A 24,737-nucleotide genomic window follows, 5' to 3' on the forward strand; every position below is an offset into this window, starting at 1 on the left:
ACCTAATCAGAGCCTGGATACAGTGGTGCTCTATAAGGGATTCATCCCGCATGTGCAGAGGATCAGAACAAAGCCTGTACACCACTTTACATCCCACGGAAACGCTCAGACTAGTACATAAATGGTACGTAGTCGTGCACAGGGGTCAAATTCACACTGCACTATGAGCTTGCTCCTGCATCATTGAAGTAAATGAAAGTTTTGTCAGTGACTTCAGTGAGATCTGGATCAGGCCCTATAACAGAAAATCCCCCCGTGTTTGACGAACGCTGCGACCCATGTTCATCCCTGGAGTAGTATGCACAGTGAATCCCAGTTGCACCATGTCTAAATTTGACCTTACCTATATTGTTCTTCTATAATGAACTGAGCTCATTAAACTCAAGTGCCACAACAGCTGAATTACTGATCAAAATGCCCGAAAATGAGCTTTGGTGTCCAATCTGATTACTACATTTTTTTCTTTCCCCACCTTTTGAAAGTACAAACATAACCCCGTTCGTTCCTTTTTATTTTATGCCGATTACTAGAGAAGTGACCTCTTATAAAACTTGCCTGATCAGAGCCTGCCTCTGTTCGGAGGATTCCTCCTTCATGTGGCCAGCATTCACGTGCCAAGTGCTGCCTATTCATGCTGTTTACCTGACCTGATCTGTTGTTTCCATCTCATCTAATTAGCCTGAATTTCACGACACAGAATAAAGGCTTCCAGCAGCAACAGGCTATGCTCATGCACTAGGGTATTTTATAATCTGCAGGTTTCAGAAAGAGGAGAAACTGACTTTTTTTTTTTTTTAAATCACTGATAAATTTATGTGGAGCAGCAGTTTGTAATCCTGTGTTAAAAGTATGATATAGTTGGGAGATGAGATATAGAGGCTGGAGTCAATGGGAGTTTTGGGGTTCGCAAGAAATGCAGGATTTAGCTTCTGTGACCAGTTTCTCATCTCATGTAAATCAGCGTGGCTCCATTGACTTCAGTGGTGCTATCCCAGTTTACATCAGTGGAGCATCTGAGCCCTAGAGTTTAAAGGTCCAATCCCGTGCGGGCTTTCAGTCCATTGGTACTGGGGGCACTCGGCATCTTTCATGCCTGGGTCCAAAGATGTTCCGATCTGCGCCACCATCGTATTGTCCGGAGGGGTTCGTTCTACTCTTCTGCCGCTGGCTTCAGTGGGAGCAAGTCAAGACCTATGAGAAATCTTGCAATATGGTTTTGATTTAAAAATTGTCACTGTTGGAGAATCTACCACAATCCTTGGCAAATTGTTTCTGTGGTTAAGTACTCCCCTCGTTAAAAATGTACACCTTATTTCTGAATTTGTCTACCTTCAACTTCCTGCCATTGTTACATTTGACAATAGTTGCCTTCCCTTTGAGTAACTCGCATATTCATTAACCCGAAGAAACATAGGATTTCCATACTGTATCAGACAGTTGATACATCTGATCTGGCATCCTAGCTTGAGCAGTGGCCAGTGCCTGACTGGGTCCAAAAGCAGCCACGGAACAATGAAAAGTTCCAACCCACACGTACAGCAGCCTGTGCCAGTCGTGGAATTCTTGACACAACAAAAGATTCCTTCGGGAGGGCTGCAGCAGCCAACGGATGACTTTTCCTTTAGCTTGTTTGACTGCAAAAGACAGTGTGCTCTGTAGCATAACATGACCCTGCTCTTTTTAAAAATCCAGCCCCGCTGTTTGTCTCCTGTTGGATGGATGATCGATGTGTACGTTAGCTTAACCGTGGGAGATGGCGGTGTTTCGACACACATGAGGTCACAAAATGGAAACAGGGTTTTAAAAATTTGTTTTCTTTTATCTGTTTTAAATGTTAAAAAGTCTACACCTGTCAAACCATTATCACATAAGCAATTTAGAGAGCCATTGTTAAGGTTGTGATGCCTACCGTTGTCCCAGGCTGCAGGTGTTTATTATTGTTGTTTATGTCTAGCTTGTATCAGGTAGCACGCACAATGTGCTTGGAACTGTACAAAGACGAAGGAAAGTGCAATCCCTGCTCCAAAGTGGTTGTGATCTTAAAAACTGCAGAGAAAGCCTAGGGGGAAAGAGAATTCAAGCAACCAAGATGATCATTGGCCAGGCCGTGATAGCACACAGGCTTTATTTTGTTAGCTATATAGCAGTTATCCCCTCTCGTCAACCTTGTCGTGATTAGGTCTTTAGTTCTTTGCAGCCATCACATTAGAAGTGGGTCTTCAGGGGGGATTTGAATGCAGAGAGTGACAATGGCCAAGCAGACTCTTAAGCTGTCCAACAAAATAGCTGTTTTGTTTCTTTTTTGTTGTGTGTGGGGGGTATTTTTTTCAGGTTGTATAGAGGGGCTGGGCAGCAGGCTACAGAGCCTTTCGCTCCTGGGTGAACAGGTTTGAATCTGGCTCAGCTCTGCAGTGACCATCTGATGGTTTTGTTTTAGTGGCCATGGGAAAATGAAATTGGTGGTGCCAGGCCAGCAACCAGTGGGTACCAAAGAAATCTGCCATGGGTAGAGCTAAGTGACCCCTTGCTGGCAGTCTCAGCAGGCAGAGCAAGGATCAAATGGATCCTGGAGGCTGAGCTGCCTTTCTTGGTCTATTGTCAGCTTTTTAGGGCAGGCAGTCACTTTTTGTTCTGTGTTTGCACAGCACCTCGCGCGGTAGGGGTCAGGGTCCGTGATTAATGCTCATAGGCATCGTGATAGTAACACTAGTAGAAGTGGTCTCTTCAGGTCAGGATGGAGGCTCATTACCGGGACTGAATGGAGGAAGCTTGCGCTGCTGGTGCTGTACCGTTTCTGTGTCTAGAGAAAGGACTTTGGTGCCCAGGGCTGTTGTTTGAGGAGGTGGCCTTCCATTATTGTCCACCAGCCCCCAGGGTTTACACAGGCCGTCACCTTCCACTGGGACTCACTCATAAGTAAAATATTATCGTTAGCCTTTGCTTTTCAATCTTAGATTTCCTATTACAACTCCGTGACATGAGGCTAAGCCTGGCCACACGGAGACTGAAACAGCCGCTATGGTTCTTGGAGTCACAGAAGTGTCATGAGAAGGTGGAGAACCAGGGTGTTAAAATGTTCTCCAGCGTGGCAGTTTGTCGAAACAATGTATAATGTGTTATGTGATATAATTGCACTCCGGAACAGGGCTCGGCACATACAACACTTTGACCCCGTCTTCTTGTTTACATAAGCCACCTGATGTTCCAGACCTGACACTTTTCACTAATTGGGTGAGCAGATTAAGGTCACTGCCCAAACAGATCTCTTGTTTCCTTAAATAGCTTGGTACAGATCACAGATCTTCTGGTGACTGCCAATGGGAACAGATGTTAACACACAAATGGAGGAAGAACTAACTACCAGGGAGGGGTCCAAGCCAAGTGCTTCTCTGCCATAGCTTTTTCCTCCAGGGGACCGAATGGAATGGGCATTGTCCACTTTGTGATGGGTTAGTAAGTACGACTCTTCACCTGGGATCTGTTCCATAACTGGAGTCTCAGTGAATGAGTTCAATTGCAGTTTTGCACTGCATGTATTGTACTTATATACATGTGAGAGTACGGAACGTATGTACCCAGACATGCCAAATTAACCCGAATAAACGGTCTAAACATTCACAACTATCACATCACAGGCATTTTAAAAGTCAGCCTTTGGGATTTTACAGGTGCAATGCTACAGGCATGAATTACTACCTTTCCCAGATCCATTGTTCACCTTCCTTCTAATGCCTTTTTCCAGAGAAACAAATGCTTGTGTAAAAAAGATGTCAGTGAAATTTTTCTCTGGCTCTTTTTGGACCCAGTTTCATATTTAAAACAAAAAATGAATCAGTAAGTTTACGTCTCTCCTAGGGGTGCCCAAACAATGCCTTTGGGCTTTCTAGAAATCAGGGTGAGTGCAATCACTTTTCTTTTGTAATTCCTGTCCCTGGGGGGAATACATTGCCTAATGGTTAGAGAAGGAAGCAGTGTGGATTATATCTCGTTTTGATGACGTCATTTGGCCGTTGCACTGTTTCCGTGTCTTTAACGTGGGGCTAATAATATCTACCCATGGACTTTGAGATCCTCTGATGAAAGGGTCTGTAGAAATGTAACAATATTATTTTTGTATTATTATCCTAAAGAGATTCTTGTGTCTTTTCCACTTGGGACACTGTTAAACATCTGCATCAGCCATTAAAAGACGGAGGGAGAAGGGAAAAAACGAAGAGAATTATGGAGAAAAAACAAATGGGAACATCTTCTTTCTCCTACTTTTCAGTTAATCTTCTAACAAGACTTTCCAGGCACCGATAGAAAGTATGGCATGAAATTGCAGAATCCATGGTGATAGTCAGCTTACCCAGAGAACAATGGTTCCATCTGTCTTTCCGCCCCTCAAACAACCAAAGGAACAGGCAATTTTAGGAAGCCCTGTGTTGGTGCCATCAGACGGTTCTTCTGAGACAGACTGAATATTTGCATCTTCACTCCAAAGCACAGAGCTGCAGGGTATTTAAGGCCCTTTTTCATATATGTAGAGTGTGTGTGTATTTCAAAGAGAGTTTGTGGTGACAGATCAGACGATGTACTTACACAACTTTATATATATACACACAACTATATATGTACCTTATGTATATATCTATAATTGTGTGTATATGTATATAATTTGTATAACTTTGTTGAGTAAACTCTCTATATAACCTGATTTGTGTCACCAGAAATTCTCAAGGCATTTATACCCTTGTAAATTGCCATTAATTAGTTATTAATCTATTAAATTACTAACAGATAGTTACGGGAAAGCAATAATTATTGCCTATTGCATTGCACTAGAGTGATACAGAGCGTAATCCTTGTTATTCAATGGGCTGTAGTCACAGATGTGAATTACAATATTCACTGGACATGATTAATAAATTACAAAATAATAAATGAGAGGGATTCTGCAACTTTTTAATGACCACCATCAGAAAGCTCTAGAGATGTGCGTCCCACCCCCCGGTATAATATTAACGTTGATGTTATGTACTGCTGACATTGATATAACGTATTTTGGAGGAAATGGAAATAAAGGGCAGGATTTCCAGAGACTAGCAACTTGAAATCTTGTCGTTTTCCAGAGATGAGTTAAATGTAGTTTTTGGTTCTACATCTGCCCCTGATTCCCCCTGCCAGCTTTTAAGGCCCTTAGCAGCATGCTCCTCTGTTTTATAGTAATGTTTTTTCTCTCCCCTGTTGCTATGGGAAAGACCCACACAAATGAGAAAATTTTGCCATTTTGAGAGAAAAAGTGAAACTGTTTATACAGTTTGGGGAAATAACACTTTTCTTTGATCTCTTTCATTTTATAGTGATCTGGAGTGTCATCTGTAACATTGGTACGTTAAAAAAATTCAGACAGAAGTTTGAGTAAGTTGAGAGCGTCCCTTTAATCTTAGCATTGTATTATTCTTTTTCCTAATAACAACACTGTGGCCCTGAAAGCTAATCCAGGGGCAGCCAATATACAGCCCCTGGTGAAAACATGGCCGACAGAGTTCCAAATGCAGCTCACAGATGCTAATCATTAGGACATCCTGCAGAGACTACAGCTTCCATCATGCCATGATCCATCTTGATCCAAATAGCTGGGCTGCTCAGCTCACGATAAAGTACAGCATGCTTGAAAAAGGAATGCAGATACCATCTGACTTACTATTTTATGCAAGTTAGGTGCCCTCTGTTGATCAACATTTCGACTTCCTTGATATAGTTCCATCTTGGGGATCCAGTTTCTAACCTTTAAGCTCCACTGTCCTTGTGGTGTCACCTGAATCCTCCGTTAGCCTTTGAAAGACTGGCTTTTACTTTGCTCATCTTCCCAAAGGCCAGAGATATTTTTATTTAAATGGAAAGTGCAATTTAAAAAAAAAAAAAAACTACATTAAATTTTCCAGGGAAAACTCTTCCCCAGCAAAGATCCATCATTTATTTGTGTCTAACTCTTATGTTTCTAGGTAACTGACATATTCTTGTTAATCCTAGTGCATTGTCCTTAATTAGGTGACCCAGCACCTTGAGAAGGTCTGGCTGTCAGCTGCTGTCACTAGGACACTCTGGAATTGATCACTGCAACACTGTATTTTCCCCTGCAAATTGCTACATTGGGAAACAAAGGAATTCTGTATTTTTGTCCCTGATGCTGCAGGGCACAAGAATGATCCTGTGATCTTAGTGCTTTGTTGGTATCTCTCAGTCAATCTGCACTTTTAATTTTAGGTAAGATTTTCAAGAGCACCCTGGTGATTGAGGAGCCTAAGTTCTGTTGAGTTGGAGTGGGACTTAGGTGTATAAGTTTCTGAGGTCATGTCTACATTACAAACTGTGGCTGACGCAAGTCACATTTGCATACAGCCACTAGAATTCGTATATCACTCGGGTACATGCACACTTGTGTCAGCACTGCATGTGCTCACCAGGAATGCTTGCATCATTGGAAAGTTACTTCTGAAAATGGGTCCTAAGTCACTTAGGCCTGGTCTACACTACGCTGTTAAACCGATTTTAACAGCGTTAAATCCATTTAACGCTGCACCAGTCCACACTACACTGCTCTTTATATCGATTTAAAGGGCTCTTTAAATCGATTTCTGTACTCCTACAAAACGAGAGGAGTAATGCTAAAATCGATATTACTATATCAGATTAGGGTTAGTGTGGACGCAAATCGACGTTATTGGCCTCATTATTTTACAGTAGCTACCCACAGTGCACCGCTCCAGAAATCGACGCTAGCCTCGGACCATGGACGCACACCACTGAATTAATGTGCCTAGCGTGGACGCGCACAATCGACTTTATAATATCTATTTTATAAAATCGGTTTAAGCTAATTCGAATTTATCCTGTAGTGTAGACGTAGCCTTAGGTGCTTTTTAAAATTTTACCCTTTGTCCCATTTCCCTCCCTCTCCTCCCCCAATTGTAGCATCTAAAAAACCTGTCAGTTTGCATTGTGGAATTACCGGAAAACATTTTAGGTACACGAAGGTCAGTGGAAACTATAGCAAAGCAAGAAACCATAACCCGTGATGCTACTGTGCACATAAAACATAGTTCCATTATTCCTGAGCACTGACATTAGCTTTATCCTCAGAAAAATGTGATTTTTTTTCAATGTATTCTGCACTTGAATAATGCTCTAATAGTACATTCAGAGGAGAAGCTGCAGAATGCTGATCAGCTAAGAATTATGAAAACTTTAATAATAGAAATGAGCCATAAATAAAACAGAATTTTAATTAAAATATTCCGTAGGAAATTCCCTGCAGTGCTTTACTCCTTAGACTTAAGATAATATATATATTGCGATTCAGGATTCATTATCATCAGTAGTTTGGCGCCTCTCTGTCACTCTCCACTTGAAAATCTAAGAGTGCGTTACATACTATGGATTCAGTCTCACCCCATTTCCCTCAGTTTACAGATAGGGAAACCAAGGCACAGACATTGAGTCATTCATTGACTGAGCTGGGAATAGGACCCAGGTTTCCTGACTCCCATTTCCGTGCTTTACACGTGGTAGCGTTAAAATTTAAGCAATGCTTGGGCATTGCCTTTGCTCACAAGGCCCAGGACGGCCTTGCCTCTCCCTTCTAGCAGAACGAGATGACTCAGAGTCCAACTTCCCGCATTCCCAGGAGTTTGCAAACACAAAGGCAAGCCCGTACATTCTAGAGGCTATATTGGCTCCATATTTCTTCGCCCTGGGTATACTAATTTGAATTCATGTCACAGGCACCTCCTCCTTGTCTCTGTTTCCCCCATGACATGTACTAGCATCAGCCATCATCTGACTTTTTGGCATCTTCTGCACTTGCTCTCCCTGTGCTACGGTTTTCTTTCATCCATCCAGTTTTATTCTCTGTCTCACTGGGACAGTCTCAACGGCTTTACTCCTTCTCCACAGATTCCCTGGGATTGGACCAGATTGCTCAGAGCTCTAGTACAGTGGACGCGAACTGAGAGCTGTTTGACTTTATTTTGTTGGTAGTAGGGGCAAGTTGTCCAGCATTGCTACCTAAGATAGGGCTGGCCCCGTTGTGAGTTACCTTCTTTGCTTTCTGTTCTGGGAGAGGAGGAAAGTTCCTGATGGGATCAACTGATTATGAGGTGCCAAAACTGCATGTGGTAGAGGTGTCACCCATAGGGAGAGGAGTGAAGCAGTTAATATGTGTTTATTCCTCCCACCCCATAAACTTCGATGACATTTGGGTTTCAGAACCTCATTGCTGGTGTTTATCAGTGGGCTGAACCAAAACACCAGCTACAGGAACCTAGGAACTGCCAGCCTGAATCAGACTCGAGTCTAATGTCAGCACCAGATGCTTTGGAGAAAGGTGTATGAAACTTGTAGCAGGTAGATGTAGAATAATCTATCTCCACGTTGTTTCATCCTGACAGTCAGTAATAGAGATTAGCTTAAGCGCTGGAGCATGAGGTTTAATATCCCATCTAAAATGTTTGTTATGTGAACATCAGTTTGGCTGTGAGTTTTGCAGGATCCAGCTCTGACAGTGAGAAGTGTTTAGCTGCTTTTTGCTTTGCCTCCCTTGGTGATTAAATCTGTTTCATTCAGAGGACCTCGTTGGCTATCAAAGGCTGGCTGGATCCTGCCTCATACAGGTACTGGGGCAGGGACTATCTTTTTGTTACGTATGTGCACAGCTTCTGGCACAACGGGGCTTTGAGTGCAAACACAATGTAATTAATAAAATGTTTCCCTTCCACCACCACTGCTCTCCTCTGCCCCCTTGGCCCCTCTAGTTTGGGAAGCACTCTGTATAGATCGATAGGTAGATCTTTTCCATCAAACTAAAAAGAATAGGCGTGACTGTGCCAAAAATGTATTTAATCACCAGCGTGAGTCTCCTTACTGAAGTGGTCCTCTGGCCACTTGTAGAAAGGGCAGCGCTGTTCCTGCAGCAGGGGAGTTGCTCACTTCCTGAAAACACGTGCTGGCTATATACGTGCAATCACACCCTAGAATATAGCAAACCTCTTTGGTTACCGTCCCCATCCACTGTGTTAAGAGAAAACTAGAAGACGAGGCCACTAACAAATGACAAATTCAGGTCTGTGTGATCCATATGTTGACCTGTGCCCCTCTTACCCATAGTCAGACTGCAGCTCACGTAGCCTTCTTGAAAGAATGTGAAAGGTAGCAGGCAGGTTGTCTATTTGTATGTAATACAGTAACCCTGATGGATACAGGGATTGATGATAGAGCAAGGGGTAGGTTGGGATGGTTGACCAGGCTCTGCTTTTCTTTTATTCCTTTGGCCGTACATTTTGTTGGCCAACAATGGGTCAGACCAGTGGTCCATCTAGCCTAGCATCCTGTCTTCCGACAGCGGCCAATGCCAAGTGCTTCAGAGGGAACAAACAGAACAGGTAATCATCAAGCGATCCATCCCCTGCCGCCTATTCCCAGCTTATGTGAATTTTAGTGCTTGTATAAAAAGCTGGCTTGACAGCCCAGGAAACTGAAGTCCCCGCATGGACAGTGGCAGCACAAGCTTACCCCATCTGCATGTCTCAACCCTGTCCAGGAGGGGCAAGAGGAGCGTTCGGTCTCTGGAGCTCGGTCAGTCCTTGATTTCTCTGCCCAGGCTGTCAACACACAGGGGCACTTGGCGCTAGTTGTGGTGGTTTGTGTAATATAGACCCTTCTCCGCCAGGAGCAGGGACCATCGCAGTCATTCTCCATAGGCCACCAAACAGCCATCAGGTGGCAGTCAAGTTCAGTGGCTCCCAAATGAAAACTGATCAGTTACCAGAGCTATCAGATTTTTGCCTTTCCTTAGAAGTGATGGTATTTTAGCACCCAATCAAAAGCCGACGGAAGTGAATGTAAATCTTCCTATTAACTTTGTTGTGCTTTGGCTCCGGCCGTTAATGAGCTCATAATCTGCCCGAGGAGAACGTAGATGCCAGTCTTCACTGAGTCAGAACTGCCACTGAAACCAGCGGGGAATTTGCTGTGGTACAGATTGCTGGGTATAGGTCTGTGTGGTTCATTTTAATTGTACGCACATGCGTGTGTGTGTGTGTATTTCCCTAAGCATTTGAAATCTGCAGCAGCAAAGAGGTTATTTGGACAGTTCTTTTTCTTTGCATGATAATGATATTCTGGTGCAGAGACACGTATTTTCCTTTCTGTAGCAGGAGGCTAAAGAAGCAGGAACTTTCACTGCTGCCACGGCAAGATTTCATCTGGTAAAAGCCAGCTGAATGAAACAGTTGCTATAGAAACCCTAGTTTTTGTTCCCTTGGAAACCAGCCGGAGGTTTCACACATGCAGAGTATTAAATACAACTCGTACCTCTGCTGCTGGGCCTGATCCTGCCAAGTGCTGAGCTCTGTACTGTGCAGTCCTGGGGACTTCATTGACTATTGGGCCTGAGTCTGCTCCTGTTGACGTCGGTGGGAATTGGGCCAGTGACTTCAGTAATAGCAGCAGGCGCTGTGTAAGGACTAAGACATGATATTATAACCCTGGACTCAGATAATTAGTCTTTATTAACATGAGCAATCCCAGTTAGGTAAAGGCAGCAACTAGTGTGACCGAGGACTTAGAGAGCAAGCCCTTAGTTTTCATGCTCTTCTTACTCAGGGAAAATCCCACCCTATGGAGAAGTCCTGTAGAGACAGTGGTTCTCAACCAAGGGTCTGGGACCCCCTGAGGGGCAACGAGCAGGTTTCAGGGGGTCTGCCAAGCAGAGCCAGTGTTAGATTTGCTGCGGCCCAGGGCAGAGAGCCGAAGCCTCACCACATAGGGCTGAAGGCTGGGGCCCTGAGCCTGAGCAATGTAGCTTCAGTTGTTGTGGCACAGGTGGGCCGTGGAGTTATAGCATGTTGGGGGGGCGTCAGGAAGAAAAAGATTGAGAACCTCTGCTGTAGAATGTAGTAGGGGTGATTTGTATAGAACTGCAACAGGGTTCTGTAGAAACGGTTCTAAACAGCTATAGGACTTAATAGAGAATTGAGCAAGATTCAGACAGAGATTAGGCATTTGTATGGATAACAAAAATATCCAGAGTTGTTATATTAATTCTGAGATAGTGCAAAAATATAAAAGCTCATGCTCTGAATCCCTAGAATTAGGTTTGTGGGGGACTTATTCCAGTGCTTTCTTCAGGGCAGGTGTTTTTGCACCTTCACTTGAAGTATCTGGTTCTGGCCACCATTGCCAGACTGGAACTGCTTCTAGTTCCTATGAGGATGAGATTTCTTTCTGTAGGCTTCTGGTTATTTTCAATCATCCTGTCAAATTCTACAGCAGGGATAGAAGTCTCTATTCAGTGCTGTGCAAAGAAACCTACAGAACTGATCATTTTCTGTTAAACTGTGTAGCAATTTGCCATATAGGGTTGATTTCACTGGGGAGTTTCTTTGAGTAAAAACTGAATAAGAAAGTCACATTTTGGTGTGGTGGCACAATTCTCATTAGTAAGGACTGCAAAATTGGGCTCTGAATTACAAATCATTTCACGATCACTCTGCTGATGAGGCATTCTGAATCGTCTGATGCCTAGTAATGTAGCATCACGGCCAAAACTTGCTCTTGGAAAAGCTCGTGATTGGAAGTGTGTTTTTAAATTGCTGATATAATGTATATAAGGGAAGCATTTTATTAACACCTTTTAAACTTCCTGGGTGCCAAGTGTTATTCTGGAGGTGAAACGCAGAGGAAGTATCAGGGCCTTATTTTCATCCGGACATAAGAAAGTTAATCACAGCTAGATATAAAATGGAAATATTTGTAGAGTGACAAAAGGCTGTTGCTGTGGACTGACAACAGCAGTTTGTTTCTGGTGTTTTTACCAAATGGTGGCAGGCGAGATACACACAAGGACCCAATAGCGTAGCTAGAAGTGGAAATTTGGGTGGGACCCTCCAGGCAATGACAGAATGAGCTAGCTCAGCTTCTCCCCCGATACTATCCCCGCTGCCTAGCCCTGGTGCCCCCAGACACAGGGCTTCACCTGCCGAGCTGGGCACACACATGGGGTGGCTCAGAAAATGGCAAGGCAGAGCAGCCAGAGCGTAGCTTTCTGAAGGGCGGGTGCATAGCTCCGTCCTGGATTTCAGGTGCCCAAATGACGCTCTGGATGCTAAGTGGGTGGGCCATGGCAATGTCCCCACAAGAACCATATTAGCAGCCTTGAAACACTGAGAAGAAGGAACATGAAGGGGTGATACGTTACGACTGGTGTTGCATTGTGTATTTGCTGCTGTGAATGTTGTGCTTTTTTGGTTTAATAATCCATAGTGGGGAAGGCTACCCTGAACCTGTCTGTTGCACGGCAAGGAAGAAAATCTGATTCTTGTGGGGGGCGTGAAAACCCACAGACACGTTCAGGTCCTAATTTAGTGGACATCCATTTAAATAAAGTACGAAAGGGTCCAATTCTCCTTGTGCGTCATTTACGGCCGTGCACAGTGGCTGTAATATGCTACCAAATCAGGATTCTCCACTAAGACTGGCAGTTGCATTTTACACCCTCTTTGCACAGGGGTAAATGATGGCACAACGCAGCAGAGAATAATCCCAAAGTGTTAGGAGCCAGTTGTTCCAGCCCTTTGTCACACAGATCCAGCAAAACACTTAAGCACATGCTGAACTTTTAAGTATACAAGTGTCCCAATGGGACTACTCATCTGCAAAGTTAAGCACGTGCTTAAATGCATTACGGTATCAGGGCCTGCGTGTGCATATCTCGTTCTGAATACAACCTTGCTCTCCAGAAAGCATGTTAATATCTTTTTACCTTGTGGGGGATGGAAAAAGCTTCTGCCCACAAAGGAATTCAGGCTCTTACTGTCCTGTTCATGTGTGTCATTGCTCAGTTTCTGCTCTCTGTTAACTTCTCATGCAGCTTAGGGTTTAATTTAGCAGCTGTGGAGATTCTCAGTGAAATTGGCTCCACTGTTTCTCATCAGAGCCACCAGCCCACATGCAAAAATCCCCAAATGTCAAAAGCCATAGATGCTTTTTGGTAAACAACATGAAAATCCTGGAATCCGTGACTCCCACAGCAGCAGTGTTGGGGCCAGTGTCTGTTATCTCCATCAGTGCGGTACTGTGGCTGAGATTTTTATATGCACAAAAGTCAAGAAATTCAAAGTTATCGTTGTCACAGCAACCCCTTAACACTGTAGAGTAACAGTTGCCTTGGCAACCAGTCCTTTCAATTTCCTGACATGTTGGGGGGAAAAATTGCAGTCATAATTTTGCATGAACATAAGGACAGGGGTTTTCATAGAAATTCTTTGCTTAGAAAACAGAAGCCTCCAGAGGTGGTGCATTTGTGGAGCTGGCTAAAATCAGATTGCACCCTGTGCTACTGTCAGGTTGTAGCTTCACATCTAGGCTCTCCCTACCCTACTGAGCGTGCATATATATAAAACTAGTAACATGGATGTCCGGGATAAAAATAACCCCCACCAAATTTACTGGTCCCATTAGGTTCCTTCTTCTAGGTAGCATGATCCAATCTCAGCTTTCGTTTGAGGTATGGAACCTCTGAACCACAAATTTTGAGTTGAACACGAGCTCTGAGAAGTGCCCGTTTGAATACAGTGATGCTAATGATCACCTCCAAACTAGAGTCACCCTCCCAAACAGCCAGTAAAATCTCAGTCTGCACATCCTCCAAGTTAGCTCACACGATCGTGCGTCCATCTCTTAGAATGGCCGGAATAACAGTAGCCCTTGGGTCGCTACAAACAGATTTTGCTGCATTATAGTATTGGTTGCCTGTGTAATAGTTTACACTTCCAACATAAATTGATCCTCCCAACAGTCTCTGAGGTAGGGAAGTATCCATTTTTCAGGTAGAGAAACAGAGTAACAAACAATTTAAGTGATTTGCCCAAGGCCGAGAGAAGAAATCAGTGGCTGAACCAGGATTAAGTTTAGGACTTTTGGGCTGTGAATTAACATGCTTAACCCACTAGTCCCTGCTGCTTTCTCTGACAAACATAAATGCATTAAGTGGCATGGCTGGATAGCTGTCCAGGGTGCATCCAGAGTATGGAGCAGTCAGTTTAAAGCTCTGATAGTTGGCCTTAACTGGCTTACATTGTTTGAATATACAGATCTCCAGGTACATATATCTGAAGTATTTCAGTGCATTAATTAGAATACATTAGTTGGACGTTCGATGCTGCATGTGTTCTGTGATGCAGGTTTTTGAACACTTACAACTTTTCTCGGACGTGGACAAGGTTTTCGTCCTCATCATGGCCGAAGTGCGCTGTGACTTTGAAGTTAGTCTGAGCCTGAAAACCACATGTGGGCAGTTGGATATCTGATGAAAAATGCTTTGTTCTTTTATTTTGTCATGCTTCAATAACTCAAAGCCAGTCATATAAATTTAAGTGAAAATCTCAATCAGCTCTCCCCCAATATTCACCAGGAGAAATTCTAGCCAAAAGGATCTTTTTTGGGTGGAAAATGGTTAAACCTGAAAAAGCTGGACATTCTAAATGCCTAAATATAGTGTCAGTGTTGCAATGGTATTATACAAGCCTTTATTTTTTTACACTGAGAAAGCGATTGCTAACCTTGGACTTCTGCAGTACCATCACAATTGTCCTTGATCATGTATCATCTCTGTAACTGCTTGTTCTGTCACTCTGGAAGAGGGGAGCGCTGCAGATTAAAAATGAATCTCCTGATGATCTAGTGCAGTTGGGTTCTTTTTGAGCTTCGTGGTAGATGGAAAGAATTCTTGGATAACTGAGAGTCATTGAGAGTTTGCTGTTTTAAAATGATCTGTATTGGTGGTTCAGCCTGCTCTGAGAGGTTTCTGTTTTAAAACACCAGAACTCCCTGTGTCCTAGTGGTTAGTTTCCCACGCTGCCATGCAGGCTACCTGTGTTTGATTTCCATTCATGGTTTCTGACTCCTTTCGTGCATTCTCCCCTTATAGAGGAGTGACGACCTCCATGTTGCTCAGCAGCAAATGATTGGAGATACAGATGGGCTTCCTTCCAGTCCTCCGCTGGAGGGATGGTGCAGGACAATAGGGAGGTGCTCAGAGGACACATCAAAGGAAAAATCAACTATATACCGTCTGCCAGATCATCCCCTGCTCAGTAAAAGGGCCATGGGAAGATACCACTATATTATTCTTCTTGTGGAGAAGCTGCATCTTCTTTCCAAGCTGTTTCTTGGGAGAATCAGCAGGAATCCTGCTGTCTATAACATTTAATGGCTGATTTGTGGTTTTAAATTCCCCCCCCCACACACACACACACATTCTCCCCCACCTCCACCTTCTCTCAAAATAAGACAATACTCATTGGTTTCAGAAAGCTTGAGAAACACACACACACCCCTTTTGTTTATAGATCTTCTACTTCTCAGCTTCCTTTTAAATTGGAAGCCATCTACCACGGGAGAAAGAGAGAGATGGAGGTATGGTCTGAGCACAGGACTGGGAGACTGGACTCTGGAATTCTAATCCCAGCTCTAGCGCTGTCACTTAGCCTCTTTGCCTCAGTTTCCCCCATCTATAAAATGAGAGTGATAATACTAATGAACTACCTTACGAGAGCTTGGGGAGGATTCAGTAGTTAATACTCATAGAGCACTTGGGGGCAGAGTACTGTGCTGAGTATTATTATTAGATATGTTTGTGAGCTCACCCTCTGGGTTGTACAAAAGTTCCTTTGTTACAGTGTTTCAGTATATTCACAAGCTGAAACCCACCATGTTTTGCTGAGGGGAGAGAAGAACTGCAGAGGGCAAGCAGTCTCCTGTGAACACAGTCAGGCCAGACCATTATCTGGTGAGAGGGGATCAGATGAGACTGTGCAAAGTGCACGTCTCCACTTCAGGACAGGAAGCTCCTAATGGGACTATATCCTGATGGAAATGGCAAGGCAGCCTGGAAGGAGGAAGTGTTCCTTTGTAAAGAACGTTGCTCTAAGCAACGGATTTGACTATTCAGGCTCGGAGACCCAGGCCAAACATGGGGAATATGCATCTCTCCGTATCTTGGCAGACAATTTAATCTTCATCCCAGTTAGGAGCCCCTGAAAACTCCTTCCCAGAGTCTTAGCTTTGTCTTCTCTTACAGTTTCCATTCGGAGTGACAGCTAGAGAAAGTGGGTCAGTTGCAGTTAAAAACCTGCCACTGTCCCAGGTACACGTGCAGCCGCTTTAACAAAATATCAGACCTAGAAAGAGAAGAATTCGGTGTATTCGTATTAATTCCTTTATCAAAACGTCATTCCTTGTAAATTTTGCTCTGTATTATTGGTGGTCTGGTATTTCTTTCCCTGCTCGGTCTAGTCTTATTTTCTAAGTCTGTTGCAGATCCAGCAGACAAGATCAGGTGAAATGGGAGAATATAGATAATTGGATCCTATTTTTAAAAAATATGCAATTGCTGTAGGGGGTGACTGTTGTTTGTGTTGCAGTAGTACCTGGAGGCTAGATCGCATTGTGAGAGGCACGATAATAAGAATTCTTCTTTTAGCAACGTTGTGCTGGGGGACTGGGAGGGCTGTTGGAAGGCGCTTTGCATGGCTGAGGGTGCATAGGTAAGAAGATCCAGAAGAGATGGGGTTTGGATATCCTGTGCCCTTCCAGGTGAATTATCTGGCAACCCGGTGTCTGACACTGGTGGGTGTTGAGAATGCTCAGCTATGGACAGGCAGATGCTTTGTCTAAAATGACCTCTGGATGATGCTAAAAGAATCAGGATGAAATTCACCTCTGACCTACTTAAGCCCTACGGTGTGAGAGATGCAAGCACAGCAAGACCTTTGCAATTGCTGCATCCTGCAAGCAGGACTCTGCATTGGCCCCAGTGCCTAGAATGGACAGGGAATGCTCTTGAGTCAGCTTTTCACCCGAGGGGCCCTCGCTGCACTCTAAAGCCGATTCCGTGCCCTCGGAGCAGAAACTCCTGGGGAGAGAGGGTGTCCGCAGCGACCACGCTTCCATCCAGAGGTGAATCCATTGTGCTGTACAGAGATCAGCTGGTCCCCAGCAGTTTCATTTCCATCCCCAGCTCTGTCTCTGGTGAATGTAACTCCAGTGTCTGATTTAAAAAAAAAAAAAAAAAAACCTGTAGCAATATGTGCGTGGGGGCTGGGTGGTGCAAAGCTGGGTGGTTCGTGTTTGTAAAGGACAAGGAGGGCCTCGGATGGGTGAGACTAAAGCAGAGGGAAAGATCCTGTCCCTACTGATTGATGAATAAGAACACCTTGTGTGGCATTAGGCTTCACGGCTGCGGTGGCTGCAAAATGCATCTTGACATGTGCAGCCTCTTAGGAGCTTGCGGTGTTAGAGAGAGCTCTCTGGCAGTGCTGCTTATCTCAATGCGCTCCGAGAGCTTCCTCTTGGAGAGCCCCACCGTGCATGTACGTGCATGCACCAGTGTCAGGAGAGCTGTTTGCACAAGCCCTACAAGGAATGTGTAGCTACAGTGGGTGGCTGTTGTGAGCTGGCACCCGGTCAAGTCATTTCCCAGCAGAGGGAGGGGCTCAGGCTACTGACATGTGGAGCTCTGCTTCTAAGGGGGGGCGGAGGCAGTGGTGGATGGGAGGAGGAAGGGATGGAGCATTGCCATGCAGACAGTCTGTTTTCCAAGGGGCAGTTCCAGAGCCATGTGAGCCATGGGGGAGTGGATTACTAAGCAAGCATCAGCACGCGATCTCTGACCTCGGCAGCTAGGAGAGTGTCTAGTCACTGTTGCTAGGGGGCTGCTTTCCTTTTGGTAATTAAATGTGTGTAGCTAATTAAACCCAAGTAGCTGCGTTGCCTCACCTGGCGTCGCACTCTTCTGTTGTCTGGATTCTTCACTCGCTCGCAGGAAACAAAATCTGTGTCGGGATTCTGGTGACGTGCGAGATACGGGTTCAGAGGCTGCGGAATGATTTTTGAAAGCGACGTGGCTCTGCGTTCTCCTTTCACTCATCACGCCATGTGGAGATGTCTTTGGAGGGAGATTATTTGTGGAGAGCAGTAGCAGGTCTTGTGTGTGCACATGGGTTTGTGAGGATTTTATTGGCAGGCTTTTTCCTTTTCATTTCTCCCTTGCTTACATTACAAAGTGACAGCTCCTACTCAGCTCACATGGGGGCTGTTCCAGAGCAGGAATCTTTTTACGGCTGAGAATAGGAACATGTGTCTTCCCCCAGTCTCCTCCGCTGCTTTAGAAATCAGAACACAGCTACCTTGTACTGTGTTGCATAGTTTTGTAATGTACCCGCCACAGCCCAATGAGAAGCTGCAGAATAATGGGCTTTAAAGGAACCGTACGGATTTTAAGCCACTGCAGCCTTGTATGAATTTAAACTAGGTCTCCTAAGATTAAGATCAGAGCTGGAATACAGTCAAGAGCTCAGACCCCTATATTCCCCATTTAGAGTATCCATAGAACAGCTGATTTGCCTGCATTTTATTGTCCCAGTGCCTGCCACTGCTGCTATAAGATGTCAGTGATTTCCATTATATACCTCTGGGATTAGGGGGTATTCTAGTATAATTTGCCCATTTAAAAAAAATTCTCCCCTTGGAGTGAAAATATTAACTCGTAAAAGATTATTTACACTGGACTAAATCCAGCTGTGGCATGAAGTGAGGGCAATCCCATTTAAATCCATCCCCCCGCTTATGCCGAAGGTGAATTTGGTCAATTAGTATAAATTAGTTGGGTTCAGTTTTAAGATAGTTGCTTTGTTTGCTTTAGAGGGAAGAAAAGAGAACAGTAATTTCTGTGGTTCACTAATATAGTTTTGACTCAACTTTTCTGTAAGAAGGAAGCAGGAGCCACCCCAGTTCATTGTTTTTGTAGCTAACAAATTAAGAGCCTCATCTTAATCTAGAGTTAAGCAAGCACTGAGGGTTTCCCAAAGAAATCTTGAGTCAGCTGACTTTCAGGATTGTTAAAGTGTGTGGGGTCATATCCTGTTGGGGGACACACTGGTAGAACTGGGTCTCGGTGCCTGTGTTCTGAAGATCATGGGGCTGATCCTGCATGAGGAAGATCAGTGGAAGTTTTGCCCTAGACTTCAGTGAGTTCTGGATGTGAGTGGGGAGAACCAGCCATGATGAGCTATGTGAAAATCTCTTTGGGTAACATTTTCAAAAGCAGCTGTATGACTTAGACTTCTAAATTTCTGTCCCTTTTGAAAATGGGATTTCTGCTCCTGGGGCCTTGAAAATGGGACTTGGACACTTTTGCAGATTTTACTCATTACCCCTCTTTTGGGCTCATAATTGAAGCTCAGGAGGCTTAAGGCCTCTCTTTATTCACAGCCAGCACTGACATCGAATGCAGTTGTAATTAGACACCTAGAGCTGAAAGGGTCTGTACCCCATTAGGGTCCGTATCCCCTGTGCCTCACTGCTGGCTTAAGGCTTCAGCAAATGGAAACGTCTGTCAAGATCAGCTGTTGCTTCTTTCTTTCTTTCTTTCTTTCTTTCTTTCTAAATTGGTCACTATCTGATGCATTGACTTTACATGTAGAGTGCACTGTAATAAAACTAGGTTCATAGCGGTGCTTTGTTTGCTATGCCTTTGTGTACTAGGAAGACTGCATTGACACAGCATCTTTTTCCGTCTTTGGTGATCAATATATTGAAGGGTTCCGCTGCTCTGTTAGTGGGTGCTAGCAGAAAAGGACAGCATATGTTTTCTTTTTTGACTTCAGCATTTCCATGTGATGCAAGTATTGCTGGCTCTTATCCATCCCTCCACTATTAGCAGCACTTTTTCAAGCTGTGTTGCTCTTCAGAATGCCCATGTCACCCCCCGAATGGGAAACGCAATCTGCCATCCTGTTTGGAGATATTTTGAGAGATGAATGTTTTAGGGCCTGGCATAAGGCCAGAACAAGTAAGCTCGGCAGAGATGTTGGGATGGGAAGAGTTTACTTGCCCTTCCCAAGCCACAGAGCATCCAGGGAGCTGTTTCACTATGACAACATGGCCCTTTTCCAGATTTTGGACAGCAGATCACTGTGTAGTTACAGATTCACTGGCCACATCCCTTCAGTGGCCAAACCACAGATCGCAGGCCGCCTCCTGCACAGCGGTGCAAAGAGAGCTGTGCCCATTCCACCTCCTTTGCACCGTTTCCAGAGCCCTGCTTCTTAATTTGATCAGGAATCTAGGAGAGATGAACTGAAGCTGAAGTCAGGAACGGAGAGTAACTCCTATTGCGCTGAAGGCAGGTTACAGCACAGAAGCAGCAAGGGACGCCCTCAGACTGGGATAGAGGAGGGGAGTGGAAGGAGTATTCAGGCTCATGCTGCTGCTTTGGCGGAACGCCACTGCTAGGGCTCTGAACTGCCTTCTTTGCTGCTGTATCAGCTTATGTTTCCTACATTTTGTATGTGCTCTGCATCCGTGATTCATTTGCCGATGTCCTTAAGAGAGCCTCTTTCCATGTCAGTGTTTGCCACGCACGTACAGTCAGAGTGTTCTGGCAGGGAGCTTAGGAAGTCAGCGGGGTGGAAGCACGGTGCTGGGAAGGATCTGACTTTCACATTCCACAGGAATCAGATTCGTTTCTTGGGTCTTAATTTCTGAGTTTTGTTCGGGGGGTGGGGTGGGGGTGGCGGAATGTAGAGTGAAGTGTCTGGTTTGTTTGAAAGAAAAACACTTAACGAACTTAGACGCATTCGAGAGTCCAGGTTATACTTGCATGGAGCTAAAGTGGTTTTATGGGAGAAAACATGTATATGATTATTTTTCTTCTTGTTTTCATTTATAATCATTCCTCCTCCTCCCTTCCTTGCCACAGGCTATGACCCTCACAGATGAAATCTGAGATTTAGATAATGGAGAATGCAAACTACTTAGAGTTTTCATCAGTGATTGTGCCTTGAATTCTAATGGGTCCCAAACTGTGCACGTGCAGAATTCACTTAAATGCAGCCGTGTCTGGGAGACAGAGCTGCACTCAGATGGGTAAAGAAGCCACAGAGCACTTCGGGGAGGGGAAAATGTGCATGTGGGGCAAACCCTTTCTCTTATGAAACGTGGAGTGGGATCTTTAGTATTCATTGAGACCAGATGTGATCTTGATTTTTTTTTAAGGCCTTATCTGAAAGACCCTGTATGGTGTATGCTCCATGGAATATGAAATATCTGCCTTGGAAGGATTGAGTTTATCCTGCTTTGATTTGGATCTGTCGTTTTTGAGAGTCTAGTTATTTGAAAACTGAGAGCAGAATGTCCTTGAAGCAAAGACCTTCCATTTGAGACTGCTGCCTGGGCAGGTCGAAGTGTCTGACTGATCCATATATTCCAGTGTCTCTTCTGTAATCTCCTCTGTCACCTTGCTGCTGTCATCTCTTCTGTTGATCCATCCAAAGCGGAATATGGACCAGAGAAAGATGGAGTTCCAGCGGGTATGACTTACACAGCAGAATCTATTTACTTGACAAATCCGTGCTCTGGCTGTAAATCATTTCACTGTAGAATGCTTAGGACCTGATCCTGAGAGGCGCTGAGCACTCAAAGCTCCCACTGGAGTTAAAGGGAGTTGTAGGTGCTCAGCACTTCTGTGGATCAGGCCGTTAGAGAACCCATTTTTCTACCATTAAAGAGGGATGAGTTTCAGGAAGCCTGCTCTGTTTCCTAGTTGATTTGGATCACTTGCTACTAGAATCGGCACAGCATTGCAGAGTTTGCCAGGTGGATTAGGGAATGTTTTCACACTGCTCTGAAGCATTCAGCAGGACCCACTGCCAGAGACATGGTGCCGACCTTGGCAGACTATAAGTTCACTCTAATGTGGCAAATCTTACTTTTCGAAGAGCATAGCTTCATGAGCTTTGGAGCCAACTGTTACTGTTTGTCAAGGAGGGGAGGAAGCAGTATCGAGAAGTTTCTTGCACAATAAGTTGTTGTGTCGTGCGCTTCTCCTTATTACGTCTCCTGGCCCAGTGCCACATATTCTAGATTGCAGTTAACACGATTCTCACAAGTTTTGGTTAACAGATCCAGTAAGTTTTGTGATCTAAACTGTATACAGAAACAAAAGCATCAGCAAGCAAATGGCAGGTGTGATTATTATAATGTAGGCCACAATTTGCCTTGGCTACTACAACATAGATTATGCTATTCTGTTACTTGGTGCTGTGGTCCTACAGTAAGGGACCGATCTTGCAAAGTCATGGTCAATGCATCTCATGACCGTGACCTACATTTTCAGCAGGACATTGCACTTTGAGGTGAGAACAGTGGTCACTGTGTTTTTCGGTAACAAATTAAGCAGTCCCTTTCTGAGTATGTAAAGGCTAAACAGATTATAGCTCCGTATAGATATCAAGTTCTGGGTCAAGATTTTCAACAGTGGTTGTTGGGGGTTTTGTGTGTGTGTTTTTGGTGCCCAACATCAGACAGCTTAAAGGGGTCTGATTTTTAGAGGGGGAAGCTCAGTGCTTTCTGAGAATCAGGCCCCTTGAAGGCATCTTAGATTGGGCACCCAAAAACTGAAGGACATGAAATCGCTAGTCACTTTTGAAGATTTCAGTGATAATAAGGTGCGCTGTAGAAATACATTCTGCTTAAACCCAAGCAGAAAGAAAGTCAGTGGAAGGATATCTCTCTCTTCCTTCCCTCACTTTTTTACGTAAAATCCTCTTGTTGGGATATTTTTGTTTGTTTGTTCGTTCTTGGTTTTTTTGGCCTGACTGGTTAATAAGCTTGGTTGTTATAAGTCTTATGGGGGTGTTTTGGTTTGGTTTTTATGGAGGGGGAATGTTGGTAGCTGGGGATGTTAATGTAGGGGGATAGTCCTTGCTGTGGTGGAAAAGCTTTTTCGAAGAGGAAAGTGTTGCAGCTTTTTCTAAAGACGGTTCGACTCTGAAATCTCCTGTGTCCTTTGGAAGTTTGTTCCATGGCTGGCTCCCTTCAACTGAGAATGCTTTGCCCCCATGTCTCAGACACTGCTTCATGGGTTTTGTGATCTGCATTGTCCCAGAGAGCCACAACTGCTTGACAGTTCAGAGATCAAAATTAGGCCTTTAATGTAGCTGGGGCTTATTCCTAGCCTAGTATTTTGTAATTTGAGGGGAGGTAGGCCACAGCTGCCACTGTTTATTTTAATGTAAGGCTATTAAGACTTTCCAAAGACGAAATGATTATTGGCACTATTAAACCACACACACCCCTTATTTACGCAGACCAGTGGCTATTCTGGGCTAAATTCAGACCTAATGCAAGCAGGTGCAGTTCTACTGATGTCTGTGGAGTTGCTTAGGGTTGCTTATATCCTTAGAGTTTACTTATACCTGATTGGATTTTGGCCCATGAATCACTTCATTTGTGGTGCTGTGCTCAGACACTGGGATCAGCACTATTCCTATTATAGGGGAGATTCCATAGGATTGACCAAGTAGAGCGTTCTGGTTTTTATGATTGTCACCAGCCCTCTCCTTTACTGTGAGGATTTAGAAGGTGTAGCCTTGACTGGAAATGAGTGATAAAGTGAAGACAACTGGCAGAAATTAGGAATGAGTGACAGGGGATGGATCACTGGATGATTACCTGTTCTGTTCATTCCCCCTGGAGCACCTGGCATCGGCCACTGTCGGCAGACAGGACACTGGGCTAGATGGACCTTTGGTCTGACCCACTATGTTCGTTCTTTTGTTCTAATGGCAAAGGCAATGGGCGTGTCCTGGTTACAGTGGGTCACATTTTTATTTGTATTTCTTCCATTGCTTTCTTCATGCTGTCCGTAGACTTTAAAGAGAAAGGAGAAGGAATATGAACATGAGATGGAGCGGCTGGCAAGGGAGAAGATCGCTACCCAGCAGCGACTGGCCGAACTGAAGAATGAGTTGAGCCAGTGGATGGACATCCTGGAAATTGACAGGATTATTCGACAGACAGTTCAGCCAGAGGATGACCAGGCATCTACCTCGACTGCATCAGGTACTGTTAGCTTCTCTGTTATTGCTGTGGTATTGCCTGGTGCTAGTTTGACCTTGAAACCATGTGAAACAACCTGAGTTTCCTCTCAGTTTCATCCCAGATCTGTGAATATGGTGCTAAACGATGGAATCTCCTTTCAGGGTCATCAAGACTTTTGACTAAACCAGCCCATGTTTTGGTTTTGGAACAGAACATGGAAGTGGACAAGTTTCAGCTGGTGAAAAGCTCCATTTTAGCCTGGTCCACGCTAGCTGAAATATCTTCCCAGCACAGTTTAACACTGTCAGCCAAATGGCTTTCACAGGCAGGTAGCTGCATCCACACTGCCTTTCTAAGGACCATTGTTGCATCCGACCATGTGAACAATGTTTTCGAAATGCTGCTGGAGGATTCAGATATGCGACATGCTTACGTATTACAGAATAGTATGTGTTTGCAAACCCTGCTATCCAGTTTTAAATTGTGCTACGTGCACTAGGTATTTCAGGCCTCTCCTGAAGATGGAACTGAATGGGATTTTTTCATGCCCATTGACAGGTGGGTAATCATCAAAAGTTGAGCTGTAATTATACATCCAATCCTGAAATCAGGCTTCAAGCAGAGTGCCCTGGTGATACGAACACAGAATTGGGAACCAGGTGACCAGAGTTCTAATCACACCAGTTTGGCCCAGTTTTTTGTCCTCCATTTTTGGGTGCCCAGGTTCACAACCCAATGCTTGGTTATCAGAGTGCAGAGCACTAGAAGCTCTTGCCAACTTCCCCTGGAGCTGTGGGTGCTTGGCACTTCTGGAA

General features: G+C 44.4%; 1 protein-coding gene across 1 annotated transcript in view; it reads left to right on the forward strand.

Moving 5' to 3' along the window:
• MNT (MAX network transcriptional repressor) overlaps nt 1-24,737 on the forward strand; it is a 70,572-nt gene that overhangs the window by 38,864 nt on the left and 6,971 nt on the right. Inside the window, exon 5 of the mRNA XM_032779441.2 lies at nt 23,751-23,943. Within this exon, the coding sequence (XP_032635332.1) occupies nt 23,751-23,943 (193 nt within the window). The remainder of the gene's footprint in view (nt 1-23,750; nt 23,944-24,737) is intronic.

The sequence above is a fragment of the Chelonoidis abingdonii genome, chromosome 20 (genome assembly GCF_003597395.2).
Source record: "Chelonoidis abingdonii isolate Lonesome George chromosome 20, CheloAbing_2.0, whole genome shotgun sequence".
Classification (NCBI taxonomy): Eukaryota; Metazoa; Chordata; order Testudines; family Testudinidae; genus Chelonoidis; species Chelonoidis abingdonii.